The sequence below is a fragment of the Macrobrachium nipponense genome, chromosome 37, assembly GCF_015104395.2.
Source record: "Macrobrachium nipponense isolate FS-2020 chromosome 37, ASM1510439v2, whole genome shotgun sequence".
Lineage (NCBI taxonomy): Eukaryota > Metazoa > Arthropoda > Malacostraca > Decapoda > Palaemonidae > Macrobrachium > Macrobrachium nipponense.
Genome location: NC_061097.1, coordinates 35627711 through 35645124, shown reverse-complemented (window position 1 = coordinate 35645124; position 17414 = coordinate 35627711). Strand labels below are relative to the sequence as shown.

The window sequence follows — 17414 nt, the reverse complement described above, 5'->3', positions numbered from 1 at the left end:
AAGTAACTGATATGCATTTTTGATCATTCATAGAATCCAAGGGTGTGAAATGCAAACACCTCAGAAAAAATCAAAGAAGTATGATGAAGACTTTTTTTTACAAGACAGTACAGGCATAGAAAAAATACCACAAAACATTTAACTTTTTATTAAAAATCAGCCAACTACACAATATAACTTAATTATGTACATGAAGTATAGAAAGTCAATTTAGAAATCACTATAATACACCTGCAGCTTCCTTAATTTTATTCTCCAAGTACTGTATATTTTTAATGGTCTTTCCTCTCATATTATACTCGAAGTATGGCACCTGGACAACCTTGTACCCGATCTTCTCCATTAAATATACTGCCAACTTGTTAACACCCGTCAATTCTTGTGACCCGATGGTGTAGTCCTTGTAGTCCCACACGAACACTATCATCTTTGTTGCTCCTTCAGGGAGAGGTTTTGCACTGTTCGCCTCTCCAAAATTATCGCTGTAATCTTGAATCGGTATGGGTTTGCCCTTCTGGTCCACTGCTATTTCGCAGTCAACAAAAATGCCCAAGGGTGTCTGGATGTTCTCTTGAATATACTTTGGAGGAGGAAGGAAATTATGTAGCATTGACTGAACGTGCTTAGAGAGAAGTAGCTCGTTTCTGCTCTGGGTGATTATGATGTCTCTAAAATCGGCCGTGTCGAGAAACGGGCCATTATATGACTGCATCATCAATTTTGCTACAGCATTTATGTTGAGCAACTTCAATTTGATCCCCATTCGCAAGTGCTGCGCTACGCTCCTTGTCTTGGATGCAAAGGATGGATCCAAGACAGAAGCAATATGATCATTAGTAGCTCTTCCTAGAAGGGCTAATGACCAAACCACATCTAACCACACAGTTTCTCTACTGATGGATGAGTTGTCAAGCTTAGAAATGATTTTCATGAATAGGGTTTCGGCATTCGTTGGGGTATAGGTCACGCATGCAAGAGTTAGCACCAAAGAAACCAAATCATTAATTCGACATGAATCAGTATTATTTTCTACCCACTCAGAAATAACTTCCAATAAACTTTGCTGTCTCCATCTCATCTGCCCCATACAAAACAAAATAGCTCCTATGACTGGTGGTCTTGTTATGGATGCAACCTGCGGGATTAGATCTTTCCCTACTTTCTCCAAAAGTACCTGGTCAGGAAAGCTTAACGAATACATTGCAAATAAGATGTTAGAAAGCTGCTTAGGGGGCAACTTGTCCTCTTGCTTAGCCATATGGAATGCTAAAGCTCTCAAGACAGGGGTGGCACGTCTCTTTACAGTCCCTAATGCACAAAATATCCCGCTTAACTCTACATAACTCATTTCCTCTGCCAATTCAATGGTGCGGTCATCCAACCGCCCCAGGAAATCCAGACTGAACAACTCATGGTTAGAGTATATTATCTGAATTTCTTTGGCTCCTTTAACTTCAACCCATCTTCTCTGGACTGTATCTATGGTTTCTTTCAACACCTGAAACAACAAAGATCATTAAAATTGCTTGGAGTGACCTGAGAAATGCTTAAACTAATACTTAGTGTAACCTATGAAAAGCTCACACTGTAGGTTGACTAGCATATTGAAAAGAGTATGAGGCATTGTACTAATCACTTCCCTGATAGACCTTAACTTTATCTAAGACACTTCAAAGAGTGGAATACCCCAGATAGGTGCAAGTGACAAATGGAGAAAAACTTGTGCAGAAGTGAAAAAGAAAATATTAAAATATCACAAATTAAGTAATAGAAGATGAAAGAAAAGCAAAGAGAACAGAAAAAGGGTAACAAATTTCACGCAAAAAAAAAAATACACAAGATAACAATGAAATAAATAAAATACTATGAACATGAGAATCGCAAGACTTGAGATCTTGCAGTGGCTCAAGACCAGGCACACAGAGGATGCCCATAAGAAGCAGGAATGTGAATGGTCATGAGAATAAGGAGAAGGCACCCTCCTCCTCCTCCTGCATAGACATGAACATCCATGTGAACCATGTCTGCGTGACAAATGACACTGGCACTCCTAAAATTTTCTACCACATCTCTGCTCAAAGGAGACTGATCTGAAAGAAGAGGACCACTTGGACCTCCCACGAGAATGCTTGGTTTTCCATCCCTTCTTCCTCCTGAGACTATGCGAGGGACAAATCTCGAGAAAGGGAGATGATGAAGAGGAATAATGCCTAGGTCTTCTTTTTCTCTCCTCATGTACTACTGACCACCAACCAGAACTTCAGAAGAAAGCACTGAAAATGTTGGCTCATTGGGAGGAAGGTCAGCAAGCAGGATAGACCACTACAAGTGGCTATTCATGCTTCCCAGAAGTAGCCAGAGATGCTGGAGCTGTGGACTCCACAGACATTGTTATCAACAGGAACCACCAACTTGGAATATTTGGAAGACGAGGCTTTATTGTTTTTCTCTGCTAAATTACCTTGAAAAGCAGAAAAAAAATGGGCTACCTGGAATAATCAAATTGGGCCAAATTTTCTTGGGCTGCTTGTAGGATGAAATCTCACAAGTCTTGGCTCAATCATTACTATTAGAACAGGGGAGGTTAGACACCACTGTGGGAACATCAAGCCCCAATAAGTTAATGATTTTGGGAGACAAAGAGTGAAAAGATTTCTTTGGTAAGAGACACCTAAATCTCAATTAGAGAGAAGCACTCCTGAGAGGTGGTAGAGGAACAGAAGATGGCATAAGAAAAGTTCCAGGAGGATCAGATGGTGCCACCAGTGGAGTAAAAACCCCAATAATGACACCAATGACGGTCATCTGTCCTCCCATTTCCTCTTTCTAAACCTTTCCCACTGAGCCTTTTGTCCTTCCTCTTTCTCACATGGGGAAGAATGGATACAGGTCTTACCTCAGCAATGAGAACAATACTCAAGTGGGTCTATACATACAAGAAGCAGCTGCAAGGCTGAACGTGACCCTCACAACTCGGCTACATTCATCCAAGGGAAGAGGGAGAGGGAAGCACACAACCTCACACAGAACAGTCAAAGGATAAAGTGGATGGGGATCTGTGACGAGGATGTGGAATTCCCAAGCTCACTCACAAGCAATGGCATGCAGCTAACATTGTAAGTACTGCCCACTCATTTGACCATTTCAGCTCTATGAGCAAAAGATATCCACCAATTTAAAAGGTAATAGTAATTTGTATTCCTGAAGGAGAAAACTGGTAGATAGCCAATCAGGTATCAAAAGGGGCAGCCTCAAAGACGTCATCACCACTGCTAAACTTTCAAGTCATTTGCTCAGTAAATTACTTGTTCATACAAGGTTTCCCAATGGTCAAATTTTCTCTGAGTGTACCCAAGGTTTATTACTTTCTTTCACTCTTATGCTACTAGTGTAACCAGGTGAAATCCTGAGTTATTATGATTTATAAAACTACAAGGTGTTTGGCATTTAACTCTTGCTTTAGGCTAATTTACTTAATGACCTTATTTCATTATCCAAAATCACCGTTCCATTAATTAATTTGTTACCCACAACCACTGACTATATTTTGAAATAATAAAATATCTTCTTTTACCTGAAATGCTTATCTGATTTCTCAACTTTACGATACTTGACATCTTTCAATGCTTGATACCTATCATTATCTTAAAAGAAGAAGAAATTCCACAATCAATTACTCCCAGCTTTAAGAGCCGACTTACAATGAGCTCCTTGTAAATGAAAGCTTAGTACAGTACACAAGGAAGAGAGAATACTAATTTTACATTGATATGATTAAACAATTTTTAAAAATTACTTATGAAACATTTAGTTATTAATACAAAAGCACAGTTGTTAAGCATAAAAGAAGTTCATCAAAGCAGTGGGAACTAAAAACTAAATAGAGAATTACCATAAAACTTAAACAAAAAGTTAGTGAAAGAGATACTATAGCTATTAACATCACAAACATGAATCCAAAGGTTAGTAATACCTACACATAATTCAAACCCACCTTTTTCTGCAATTCCGTATTCTGGTGCTGGACTTGGAAGCGCAAAATGGTCAACAGAACCGGGATAGACACCTTCCGTACGTTCCACAGCAGGTGGTTTTCGGCACACTGCGAAGAGGATCGGAGGTATATTACCCATCGCCTACCAACAGTCCTAAAGAGTGCATATTCCATGGACTGCAAAAGTGTGTTATAGTCAATCCATACACTAGGAGAGGTGATCAATAATAACCACACATTAAATCTACCTTTTGTATTCTTTTTTAGAGGTTTTTTTTTAACCTCTAACACAAGCTACAAGTTCTTTCCTGTGTTCCTCCAGTCTCAGTTTTGACTGTTTCCTTTGGTCTCCATCCATCTCCATGTCTAACGTCTCGAACTTTATCTGCCTTTAATTCTCACCCCTCAATAGCAAATAGTACATGATTCTGGCCAGCTATGAGTCTAAAATTAACTCAGAAGTCTTGCCACACAAATTAATAATTGGTAAAGTGGAAACCTGCAAGATAAGCTGGATGTTTAGTTCAGTCAGAGTTGTTGATGGCTTATTGAGCTCACAAGTGATGACTATTTGCTTCAAGTTGTTCTCTTATACTTAAGTTAGGGATTTGTACAAATCTACAAGAACAAAATTATGCTATTCATAAAGCTTAAGGCTCATATAGTGGTCAATGCTGAAAGATGCATCGATGAAGAAAAAAAATAATTCCATTTAAAAGGAAATTAATAGTGATAGCATGCAATAAAGTGGAATAATATGGTTACTGCAGTAGTGTGGTTTAACCAGACAACTCTTCAAACTTTAACTATCATACCAAAATTATGTCCTTTAATTAAATACTATAAGCCAAATGAGCAATGCTTCTCCATTCCACTGATTTAATTCCCTGCAAAATTAAGACCAACAGAGCCAAAACCTTTAAAAATTTTGTAAATCAAATCTGGCTAAACGTTATATACCACATCATCAGGCTGTGTTTAATGGTTCTTGACCTGGGTGCCTTTCCTTTCCGGTAACCTAATACAGTAACGCTCGAAGACCAATTATTATATGTATCTTTCATTAGCATATTACTGTATTTAGAAACATGGTCACAGTGAGTTACAAACTAGGACAACTTCAAAAAGCATTTTACTATTCACTGATTACAAACTTGATTTCATTAAATTAATGAACAAACCAAGAGTTCTTCAGTCAATTAACTTTTAATGCACCTTCAGCTTACTCTCTCATGCTTCTGTTTAAAGTCAACTTCATAATCATGCAAGTTTTATCATATTGATGTTGGAGACAGAACACTCTTCAAAACATTAATAATTATGACTGTTTTCTCAGAAAAAAATCAGTGAAATTTTAAGAATAAATTTTACTTATAGATATAATCAGTACGTAAAATAGGGAAGATGGTTCTAGAAGATTCATCAGTCACTAACATTGATGAATGCTACATGCATTACATGTTATGCATAACAAAATATAGAATGATTTACCGCAATCAGCAAGCTTCAATAGCCTCTTGATATGTGCACTAACTACATGCAATCTTGTTTAGTATTCAATTCTTATAATCTGTAACACAGAAACCAAAGATTTTACTATATACTTCTTAAAACATCAATCAGTCAGAATCCTCAAATTGTATGTTTCAGTGATAACATTAGTTTTTCAGTGGACATATACAGCATAAATTTAAGTGTCCATATGTCAGCTCAGCTCTTTCCTGCCCTTTATAGATATCAAGCGAAAGAGATGCTATCAGAGCTCGACAAAAAACAATTATCTTTAAGAGCATTAGGAATTCCATGCTGGTAGGCAGCAATTCTTCATTTTCATTAATTTTTTTAATTCAATCTTTAAGCAGAAAGCTCATCCATAAAATACAAGGAAGTCGAGTGGTCTCCACGGCAATTAAAAAGATGCTTCTGGCATGAAAGTGACCAGTATATGCAAGCTTGTATCATCTCAATTTTGCTAAAACTGAATTCAGCTGTACAAAGAATAACCAAGAGCCTCTTAAGCTTGTTGGCTACATATATGCTTGAAAAACATGCTGGTAATCAACAAAATAAAAGATATTTTTGACCTGGTTAAGAAACTTTTATACCATAAAGTGACCATGAATATTGTCACTCTACAGTTTCTATAAAAGTGCCCATTTAAACAGTTGGAGCTTACTTACAATAAAAACAGTAATAGGTCTCCCTGTTTATGTCCCCTGCCAATAAAGGGCCTTCAAGAAGGAATCCATGTAAAATTATGTATGCAGGGCTGCAAAAGAAATACTGACAGATCCAGTAGTCTTAGTATAACTCCATAACTCCTGCAACCAAAGAGGGTTACTTTGCAAGGGAATTATTTATGCAATTTTGCCACGACTTTCAAACTGGGGTCGAAAATGACTCGAGAATCTAATAGCAACATATATCTGTAGCAGCTGAAAAGCAGACAACAGGATTCAGAGGAACCATCACATTCTGTCCTTTTTCCAACATTCTGACTACAATTTCACTCCGTTAAGGAAGCAAGCCTGTCTTAATAACAGATTGAAAATTATTAAAACGAAGGAAGTACAACTATTCCGTTGTAAGAACACACAAACACATTACACATATATTGAAAAATGACACCAGACTGTGATCTAACTGTAGCAAAATATATGTGAAATGTCTGAAATATAAATTTTCATAATAAAATTTATTATTTGGATACTTACCTGCTGTTAATTTAGCTATATCGCCTATCGATTAGGCGAGTCGGCATTCAAACAAACAAAAATCGAATGGCTGCCCGGATGACTTGTCTAGTTTACCTGTTCTCCACCAGGTGTGTTTCAAATGTTTTAGCTCTAGTCAGAATTCTCCTTGGCAGCCCACTATGTTATGGGGAGGCTGGGTGAGTCTACTTTAACAGTAGGTAAGTATCCAAATAATAAATTTTATCATGAAAATTTATATTATTTGAGATGAATCTTACCTACTGTTAAATTTAGCTGATTCCCACATTACGAAGAGGATGGTGGGTAGTGCAGCTAGACAAAATTCCGCTCAGCCATTCGAGCCAAAGGTTTCTTATATGAAACCCAAAACATTCTCACCTGATCTGGAATCCTTGGTGGATTTTACTACCACCAGAAGTTGGATTCCATTCAGGAAGCAAGGCTCTCATACGTATGCAGCAAAGAGCAGCCTTGCGGAGAAAACCGCTTGATTCAGCCAGCATAAAACGCAAGTGGTATGAGGGACCCCTGTGCCTGGGTCCAAAAGCCCTATTAAATGACAGTCACTTAAAATAAATACTTTTACAATATAAAGGTATGCTCCTATACAAAATTTGTACCTTCACGCTCCCCAAAATATTAAAACCTGGGATTTAAACAAAAGAGCCTAAAGAATTGCTCTTTTTTTCGGTTCAGGAAAAGACTATCCACTACTAGTAGCGGATTAAGGACTTTACTATTTTCAAACACAATTCTGTATACTTAAGGTAGTGATTGGGCAAAAAATGATATTGTTAGAATACAATAAAGTTTTGTACATACTTACCCGGCAGATATATACTTAGCTTATGTCTCTGACGTCCGACAGAAATTCGAATTTCGCGGCACACGCTGCAGGTAGGTCAGGTGATCTACCCCCCTGCCGCTGGGTGGCAGGAATAGGAACTGTTCCCGTTCTAGAACCAGATTTTCTCTTCCACCTGTCTCCTGAGGGGAGGCTGGGTGGGCCATTCATCGTATATATCTGCCGGGTAAGTATGTACAAAACTTTATTGTATTCTAACAATATCATTTTTGTACATGCAACTTCCCCGGCAGATATATACTTAGCTGATTGACACCCTTGGTGGTGGGTAAGAGACAACTATTTACTGAATAGACAGGTAAACAACATACGTTGTAGGTAATAAATAAATAAAACCTTGGTTCCTACTTGTTCAGGCGGAAGATTCCATGGCTAATGCCTAGGAATCTGCTTCGCCTCAAGAGCCTCAGCAAGGATGTGACCTATGGCTAAGAGTTCTTGTGGGTCTGTCGATGGGGTCTTATCCATTTACTCGACAGAGCCTCTTACATGACAATATGCCTATGCCTAGTGGCATAATTAAGGAGCACAACACCGATCCCGATCACCTGATCCTAACACGAGGGTTAGTGCTTAAGTTGAAAAGAGTTATCCCCAAACTCCTTTCAAACAACCCAAAGAAAAAACACGACGTTAACTAAAATTTAACTCACTAGTTAAGGATCAGTTATCGGCTCCCTATCCCAGCAATGTATCCGCAGACACGTATCAACCAAGAGAGAAGGATCTCTCGTAGGTTATCTTGACATCCTTCGGATATGGGAAGTCAACACAGAGTTGCATCTCCCGTATGTGACAGCTAATATGTCCTTATGACATATTGTTAAGGAAAGAACAAGAATACAGAAAAGCTCGAACTTCATGCGCTTTTAATTCTCAGCTGTTTGAAGGAATCATCAATGCACTTGTCAAGTGCTTAGGAGATCACATTGTCTCAAAGAAGGCCAGGGCATTCTTTGATATAGATTTCTTCTGGGTGAAGCCTGGAGCCTGGCTAGCGCCTCGCGCCTGGCTGGAGCCTTGCGCCTGAATGGCGCCTAGAGCCTGGCTGGAGCCTTGCGCCTGGCTGGCGCCTGATTGGCTCCTCCCTCCTGGCTAGCGCCTCGCGCCTGGCTGGAGCCTTGCGTCTGGCTGGCGCCTTGCGCCTGGAGCTTGGCAGAAGACTTCATGATTACTGTCTATGAGTCTGCATGCCTCAAGAGTTTCAGCGAGGTAGGGACCTATGACTGACAAACCCTTCTGGATCATGTCAATGGGGGCTAGCCCGCTACACGACAGAGCCTTCTCGGATCGTGCCAATGGGGGCTGACCCACTTACATGGCAGAGCCTTACCTGTATCATATCAATGGGGACTAGCCCTCTTACATGACAGAGCTTTAGGTTTCTCTTTCTACTGGAAGGAGCCTTGCGCCTGGATGGATCCTCAATCCTGACTGGAGCCTAGCCTTGAAGGAGCCTGGCACCTGGATGGCGCCTGGCTGGCTTCTAGAGCCTGGCTGGCTCCTAGAGCCTGGCTGGCTCCTAGAGCCTGGCTGGCTCCTAGAGCCTGGCTGGCTCCTAGAGCCTGGCTGGCGCCTCGCGCCTGGCTTGGCTCCTCCACACTTGCTGGAGCTTCGAACTTGGAAGAGTCTCTAGGCTGTCTGGCGATGTCCACATCGGACACTCTTATATCTGTCCGATTTGTTCGCCTCTGGCGCATTTGCGCCAGGTTGGAGGCCCGCTCCTTCTCAGTATCCGGCCATGACAGAGTTCCTTGGAACTGTCCGCCTCTGGCGTTTTTCGCCTGTATTGGCATTTGGCGCTTGGCTGGAGCTACATTGTCCGAGAGTCCTGAACAACCACATAGTTTATCAGGAGACTGGAGAAGGGTGGAAGAAATTCTTCCCCTTTGAGCTTTTGGCCCCTGGCAAGGGGAGGTGATTTAGTTAGCTACACCCAGTAGACGACAGGATATCTAACAATACGAGAGAGAAGAGTCTTCCTCCGAGGAGGATCCTTCGTGAACACTTCTTTTGCTAACGAGATCTCTTCTTACATGTTGATGAGGTTCCTCGTTGCAGAATCTTCCCTATCCTTGCCCGAAGGAAGGGAAGGAGTCTGGAAGTCGAAGGAGAGACTGAGCTGAAATTGGGCGGAACCCTGATTTCTAGCTCTTATTGTCTTCTTCTGAATACCTTCTGGGAAGCATTTTGAGCCCTCATCGCACCCCGAAGACTCTGTAGGCAAACGTTTAAACCATCTCTTCTTCTGTAGATGAAAATGTAAGTACCCTGCCTGGGCAACTAAACTTCTATCTGAAAGCCGTTTGCGTCAGGAATAGAGGGTTTATTTAGTTCTTTGCCAGACATACTATGCTGGCAAGAACCCATTGCCGAGTCTCCATTGAATCTGATGCGAGATTCCAATGCACAAAAAATTCACTTGTCTTCTTGGTCGTTTAGGGCTAAGAGAAACAAAGAATTCCTTCATAAACTTCCTCAAAGAAGTTTGATGAGGAGCAGTTCCATTTTGTCGGAACACGGAATCTGTGGCCACAAAAACAAATTCCATTCGAAGTACATGATATCCTACTCTTGTCGTATTGCGGTATCGTATAGATCCCGAAGATCTTAATCCTCTGTTATCTCTAATTCCCCTTGTAGAGACAGAGTATAGCCTTTACTGCGTTCTTTGATAGCAGATATATACATAGGTGATTCTTCCCTCTGAAAGTGAAGAAAAAACCTCGCTATGTGGTTCACAGAGGGTATCGGAAGAGGACAGTTTCCTCATTCCATCTAGCACGATCTGCAGCAATTCTATGTCTTAGCCATGACTATTGTCATTTACCTTGAAAATCCTCTCATTCATGTCCACTTCTGGTCAGTCTGCACGTGGAAAGACTCAGAGTGGAGAGGTTTTCAGGTCTATTTATAATAGATTCTGATAGAATATCCAGATACTCTTGGAAAAGCCTTACGAAACATGCTGTGAGAAGAACGTGACTTCTGTGAATCCAACCTCTCTAAGGCCAAAATGAGGCATTCATCCTCTCTTCCTTTGACGCCCATTTATCTTAATATCTGTTAAGAATTTATAACTAGGGGAAAAAAGACTAAAGTTTATTCCCCTTCTTTAAATTAAAGATGTCGTATATTGCTACCTCTCTTGGTTCGAGGAAAGGAAGCAGTCTATAGGAAGCCTGTTCGTCTTCTACCTTGCGAAGAGATCTATGAAGACTTTCCGCAGGTTCTCAAAACTCTTTTCAATAAATGTTAGACATACGTTAACAGTTATTATCTTCGATCGAGAAGGTTCTCACGGACATGCAAAATCTTGCATCGAACCTTTAAGGATCGTTACGTTCCGTGTCTGTTCCCAAATAGGTTCTCTTTTGTTAACGCGAACAGGGGCGAAAAAAGGGATTCTCGATGCTCTTTGCGATATGAGAGAGTCGTGGAATTGGCCTAAGTGATTAAAAAAAAATCATTTCATCATTCCTTGTAAGCGACCCCTTTCCGATTAAATGGGTAACGAAATCAGGAACGAATCTTGCCGTTACCGAGCCTCCGAGAGGCTACTGGTTTGTTTGTTTGTTTGTATGGTGTTTTTACGTGACTTCCGAACCACGTCGAGAGTGAACTTCTATCACCAAAAATCCACATCTCTCACTCCTCAATGGAATGGCCGAGAATCGAACCCGCGACCACCGAGGTGAGAAGCAAAACACCAAACCAACCACTACTGGACCTCTTAGGTTAATAACTCGCTAAAACGAGAAAATATCTTGGATGGTACTTCTGGCGCATTGCGCCAGGCTGGCGCTTTTGGCGCAATTTGTGCCAGGCTGGCGCTTCTGACGCTTTGCGCCAGGCTGGCGCTTCCTTCTAGTTCTTTTAAGGTTATATGCCAGAACATCTGTGCCTTTATGGTACCCGACATCCTTCACGTGTTAATTTCCGTTCTTAGTAGGAAAAAAAAACTTTTATATACGTAGTATAGTCCATTCAGGGAAACAACTTCTGCCACTAAGAGAATGTTTCCCATCCGACTCACCCATCTCTTGAGCAATATCCGATTCTAAAAAGGTTGTGTGCGTTTCTCGAAAGGATGAGAGAATTATATTATTTCGTGCTCTGCCGTATTAGACTCCTTTATAATACTGTCACATTGTGGTAAACAGCATTAATCTAGGAAACTTTTGTAAGGATACTAGGATTCTGTAGTTAACCTCGGTATGCGCATAAGACTTGACATACCGTAGTCTTAAAGTGAATTCTCTTCTACTACATTCATCTTCTCACTAAGCATGTACTCTAATAAGCCATGCTTCGTAAGCATGAGAGCATCATATAATATAGAGTTCCGCTGCGTTAGAATCCTTTAATAATGTTACCTACGGTAAACAGCATTGAAAGGTTGTAATATCTTTCTTATTGAAAGCTTCTTAGCAAAAGGCAGACAATATTTTATTTATGTTTGCTTAACTATCCCCTCAATCCGAGGCTAAAACCGCAATTGTAGGGGAGAGACACGGTTAGTTATTCCATCCCGCAGGAGAGAGACATGTAACCAACCACTCATGACCGACACCTACATGTTACTGCGTTGGTCTCTAAGGCGCGATAGCAGTCTCCGTTAGCCGTCTGGCCTTACTCTTCCAGAGTTGCCAGCTACTCCATTAAATAAAGGAATCTTATAAAATTATCGAACTTCAGGAAGTTCTTATTAATGCATATTTAAGCGAAACAAGACTTCGATAAATCTAGAAGCTAAGTAGGTGTTGGTTTAAACAATCCCTTTAAGCGTAGTCCTTCCTAGGAAATTCCTGGAAGGATACTGATAATTGAGTTGCTCTACAAAGAAGTAACTACGGTATGTGTGATTTGCCGTATCGTATTCTCATACAGCAGATACTCAACTACCTTCTTTCCCTGCCGAGGCAGATAAAGGAAAAATTTTTACTGTCTTCGTTCTTTTCGTTAATAGAATGATAGAAAGAGTATATAATCTCCTTAAGGAAGGAAGTTAATCCAGGAACTCTTTAAATCTTCATGATTTCCTCATAAATCGCGGAAGAGACAGAATTCCTGTTCGTCTGTAGGGTTTACGGAAGGAAGTAGATATTTCCTATCCGCCATCATACCCAAACGTCGATGAGATTCTTATAAGAAAAACTCCCAAAGCGCTTGCCTCTTCATAACGAGGGAAGAGCATGAATGAAGGAGTGTGTCCGCATTACTCAAAGAGGAGCCTCGCGACTGACCTCTCTCTCTTAAGAAGATTTGGAATATTCTGGCGCCTGGCTCCTTGCGCCTAGCGCCTGGATAGTTCCGAGCGCCTGGAATGTTCCGCACGCTAGAAAGGAGACTCGCTCCTGGAACGTTCGCTTGTGTGGAAGGTCCCGTGCGCCCTGATAGTTCCGAGCGCCTACTAGACCCCTTTTAGAAAGAGCCTCTTGCCCGGAAACGTTCAATGGAAGGATCGTTCTGATTGCCACTGTACTATAAGGCTCCTTGCTCTAGCCGTCTGTTTTTTCTGTTGCAATTTGCGCCAGGCTGGCGCTTCGTCTCTTTGAAGGCGCCTTGCGCCAAGAAAAAATTTTCTAGAACGCGGCTCGCGCTCAGTTGCTAGAACGCGGCTCGCGTTTGGTTGTAGGAACGCGGCTCGCGCTAGTCTGTTTTCTGGAACGCGGCTCGCTGCTGGCTGTTGGAACGTGGCTCACGCTAGCTTGCTGGAACGCGGCTTCCTAAGTTCCTGCCTGGCTCTTGCTCAGTGTTCTCTTAGTTTTCAGAGAACGCGCTAGATCATCAAAACATATACATTCTTCGTCTTTTCGGATGTAAGATGAAGAGACGCACTTTTTTAAGGATGCCTTTTCAATGGCTATCCTTGGCAGTCTGGGACGCTCTACAGAACCTGCCGAGGGGACGCCTGACCGGTGGGGATTCTCTGAAACCCCCTTACGGCTTTCGACATTCCTTCTCCCCTGGGCTTGGGAGCTTGAAAGAGGTCTAGGCCTGGGAGCGAGACAGAGCCGATCAGACGCACCCTCCACTGCAATGGGGAACACTAGTAATCACTTCTTACCTTTCAATAGCTCGCATTTTGAGCCACAATCCTTGTCTTCAAATTGCAATTATGAATTTGAAGTTTCTGCGAAGTAAGAAGGTGATGAGGATGCAACACTACTAGTACTGTTAATACTCTAATTGCTCGTTAGTACGAGTTTCTAAAAAACTTTTAAAAGAAACGTATCTAGTTACATGCTTTACTGACTCCCTAAAGTAGGAAGTCAGTATATTTCCTCAATCAATTCTAACACTTATTACACATATTAATGAATAAATATTAATATTTCCCTTTCTTGCAAACTATGTGAGTGTCTACCGAAAATTTCGGTAGTTACACGTCACATATTCTTCGAAATTTTCGAAGCCAAATTCATTAAAAAGTTAATAAAAGCGTATGCCGAACCAAAGACCCAGTACTTCCCTGCAAAAGACAGCCCAGAAGATCGATGGCGATGAAAAACGAAAATCAAGTCAGGAGGTAGCAACAACATATGTTGACACTACCGCGACAGAGAAAATCTGGTTCTAGAACGGGAACGGTTCCTATTCCTGCCACCCAGCGGCAGGGGGGTAGATCACCTGACCTACCTGCAGCGTGTGCCGCGAAATTCGAATTTCTGTCGGACGTCAGAGACATAAGCTAAGTATATATCTGCCGGGGAAGTTGCATGTACAAAACTGAATTGTACTTCTACTGTGACACATCAATCCTATTCTGGAGCGACAAATTGACTTAACACTAAATGAAGTTGCAACTGCTGCTCACATTATGAATGGTTAACCTCAATAAAGGTAGATGATATGGAGCTAGTTCTCATGCACTAGCCTATCCATTATGTCACAGAGGACCTTGTGTTCCTTGACAAAGTTTCTAAAAATCACAACACAAAAGGTTAACTTTGCCTCTTCCAGGCTTAACCTTCACAAATACATTCTAGGTTTTCTAAAAGCACAAAGCAAAAAGTTAACTTTGCCTTCAAGCTTAACCATTGGCAAAGACAGCTAAGTTTTCTAAAACCACAAAACAAAAGGTTGATTTTGCCTCTTCCAGGCTAACCTTTGACCACAACATCTGTTTTTCTTAAAACCACAAAACCAAAGGTTAACTATGCCTCTTCCAGCATTTACCTTTGACAAAAATGTTCAAGGTTTCTAAAAGGATGATAAAAATGTTCTAGGCTTAACCTTTAAATTTAAATGCCCAAAAGGATAGAGAAGTTTCCTCTTACCCCCCTCCCCCCCCAGGAGTTACATTGGAATTCTTACAGGGAACTGTAAAGCATAGCCTGAACATCACCCTCAGTTCTATGGCAGAAAGCTAAAATAGAATTCCCATTACACCAGCTTAAAGAAGGGTGCTGACAATAAATTTACTTATTAACCATTGCTAAATAAAAGGTTTTACAGTAAATTCAGATAATTTTAGACCAGCATCTAAACTCCAGAAAGAGACAGATATAGAGATGAAGGGGCTTCAGTCTTAACACTTTACAGTGCTGGTCCTCAGCAAGATTTAAAAGTACTTGATGCAATACCGAGGAAAGTACGTATGGAATGATAACTTTGGAAGTAGACAGTGAAAAGTCTTATCTCCTCTAAACAGAAAACATTGACGTCTACAAGGTTCCAGGTGCTGAAAATTCCTCCAGAATGGTACCCTCAGCAATACACAGACCACTGCTTCTGACCCCAGGCCATGGTAGTTTTAAATTAAGGACAGATCCTATGATAACTTGAAAATCTTATTATTGGGAGGGGACATTCTAACATCTCCAAGCAGTTAAGGAGATGCATACGTCAATGGAACTGTAGGGAATTGTGTAGTAGAGTTGATTTCTTCTCAATGGAAGAATGAGACCTCTACCAAAAGCACTGGAAATTCTGAAAATTTTTTGCCCTGAGGCTACAAGGGGTCTACAGGAGACTAAGCAATTCTTGAACTTGAAATTGCTCAACAGAATTCAGAGTAGATACAAGGGGCAGGCCTATGAGTCTGAATTAGGCAAAATTTAAGGAAACATCCACTGCTCAAGCCTGAGGGCCAACAAAGTAGTAGTAATCATTCAGATGTCCCTGTTCATATACATGCTAGGAAGCAAAATGTGTGTTCCTTAAATCCACACCATGTGCCAAACTTAAGGATGTAAAGGCCCTTGTAGGTAGTTGTTCTTCCTCAATCCCCAATTGCTAAAACACTGTCCTTCCACAGAATGCATGATCAAACCAATATGTTGTTTCATTTCACTCAAAACAGCAAACTTCCCACAGAGACTTTGTTTCAGACCGGGAATAAACATGCTAAGCATTCTGATGGCTTTCCACTGCCCTGACGTCTAAAAAGTTTTACCAGGTGTAGTGTTGACCATTCTATGTTGCATGAAAGTGTAATGACACTAGTTAAACTCTGTGTTGCATGACAGAGGGAAAAGACCAAAACTTGGACTTAGGTTTAAGAACAAAATGGACGATTCCTGGTTACAGAGTCCCTCCTACAGTCCTGGAGCCAAAGTTGGTTCTGGATTACCTACAAATTTAATGAACGTTATTTGTAAGTCGTAATTCTTACGCTGAAACTGTACATTAATTGAGCACAATTATCTGAAAATATCCCATGCGCCCACGTTTCCTAATGAGGAAAAGCCCTTACCCTATAGAAAGTTTCCTTCAGGTCTAAAATTCTTCAAGCAGCACATGCCTATTCATCTCGACCAACAAGCATGCATAATTAAGTATCATCCCCACATCACTAGATAAGAATGGGGATATAAAGAATTAACAATATAATTCATAGAAATTGGGCCAGAAGAAGCAACAGCTCCTTGGCCTTTGGAATACTGTTGACAGAGTTGGCTAACTTGAATCACTGATTCAGTAAAAGTGTCTTGCTCCTAAAGTCGACACCATCTACCAATGGCCAACAAGTCCCTGACATAACTTATAGAGGGCTGCACACTAACCCAAACAAATTGGACAGAACAGCAATACCTTCTAGTAAAAACATCTTGAAGGAAATTGCATGACTGTGGATGTATGGTAAGTGGAATAAATTCTGCATGTGTACCACAAGTCTGACCGTTCTTTGGAAAGGCACTAAAACCATGCTAGAAAACCAACAAGTATATGGGCAGACACTTTCTGTTATTCAATCTCCAAACGTCCAAGAATATGTATCTCCAATTAATTATGGGTGTCTTCCTAAATAATTACCCTTGGACCATCATTCCCTCTAGTATATAGAATCTCCTACTAAAAGAGACTTATGAGAGATTTCTGCTGAAGACAAGGGAAGCTATAAGAGGGAGATTAAACCATTAGAGGACAACCAAAAAATTCACAACTGCCCTTCACGATCTCCACCATATATAACGTACTGGTCCCAAGCCTCTCCATGCATGTTAGGAGGTTGCAACTGTCCATATCCCAGAACCTGAATCTGCACTTATCCCCGAAAGGTATAAAATAAGACTACCAATAGATAATCTCTTTTCACCTTAAACCAAGCTGCATAATCAGACAGGAACCGAAAGTGCTCTCACTTCTTCCAAGCCAAGTGAATATAAGCATGAGGACATTACCCTGAAGCATCAGAAATGAGTAACTTGTTTCCTTGCTAAAAAAAAAACTCCCACTGGGTTGGCGTCTCCACCTCTCTAAGAAGTCCCGAGACAAGACAACGTAGATAAAAGGTAATGACTCAAGTCAGACTGAAAATCCATCAGCATGTCTGTCAGTCTCGAGTTCATTACCCGACAGGAAAGAGAAAGAAAGCGAACCTCCTACTAAA

General features: G+C 40.9%; 1 protein-coding gene across 4 annotated transcripts in view; it reads right to left on the bottom strand.

The window, feature by feature from the left end:
* Positions 1-132: 132 nt before the first annotated feature.
* The window catches only part of LOC135209121 (FAST kinase domain-containing protein 4-like), a 59015-nt gene continuing 41733 nt past the window's right edge, over positions 133-17414 (bottom strand). For 3 of the 4 annotated variants that reach the window (XM_064241760.1, XM_064241761.1, XM_064241762.1), the window contains exons 6-7: positions 3995-4171; positions 133-1498 (exon numbers count right to left, since the gene is read on the bottom strand). In XM_064241760.1, the coding sequence (XP_064097830.1) occupies positions 221-1498; positions 3995-4171 (1455 nt within the window). In that variant the 3' untranslated portion in view covers positions 133-220. The remainder of the gene's footprint in view (positions 1499-3994; positions 4172-17414) is intronic. The other variant, XM_064241763.1, reaches the window with a different exon arrangement.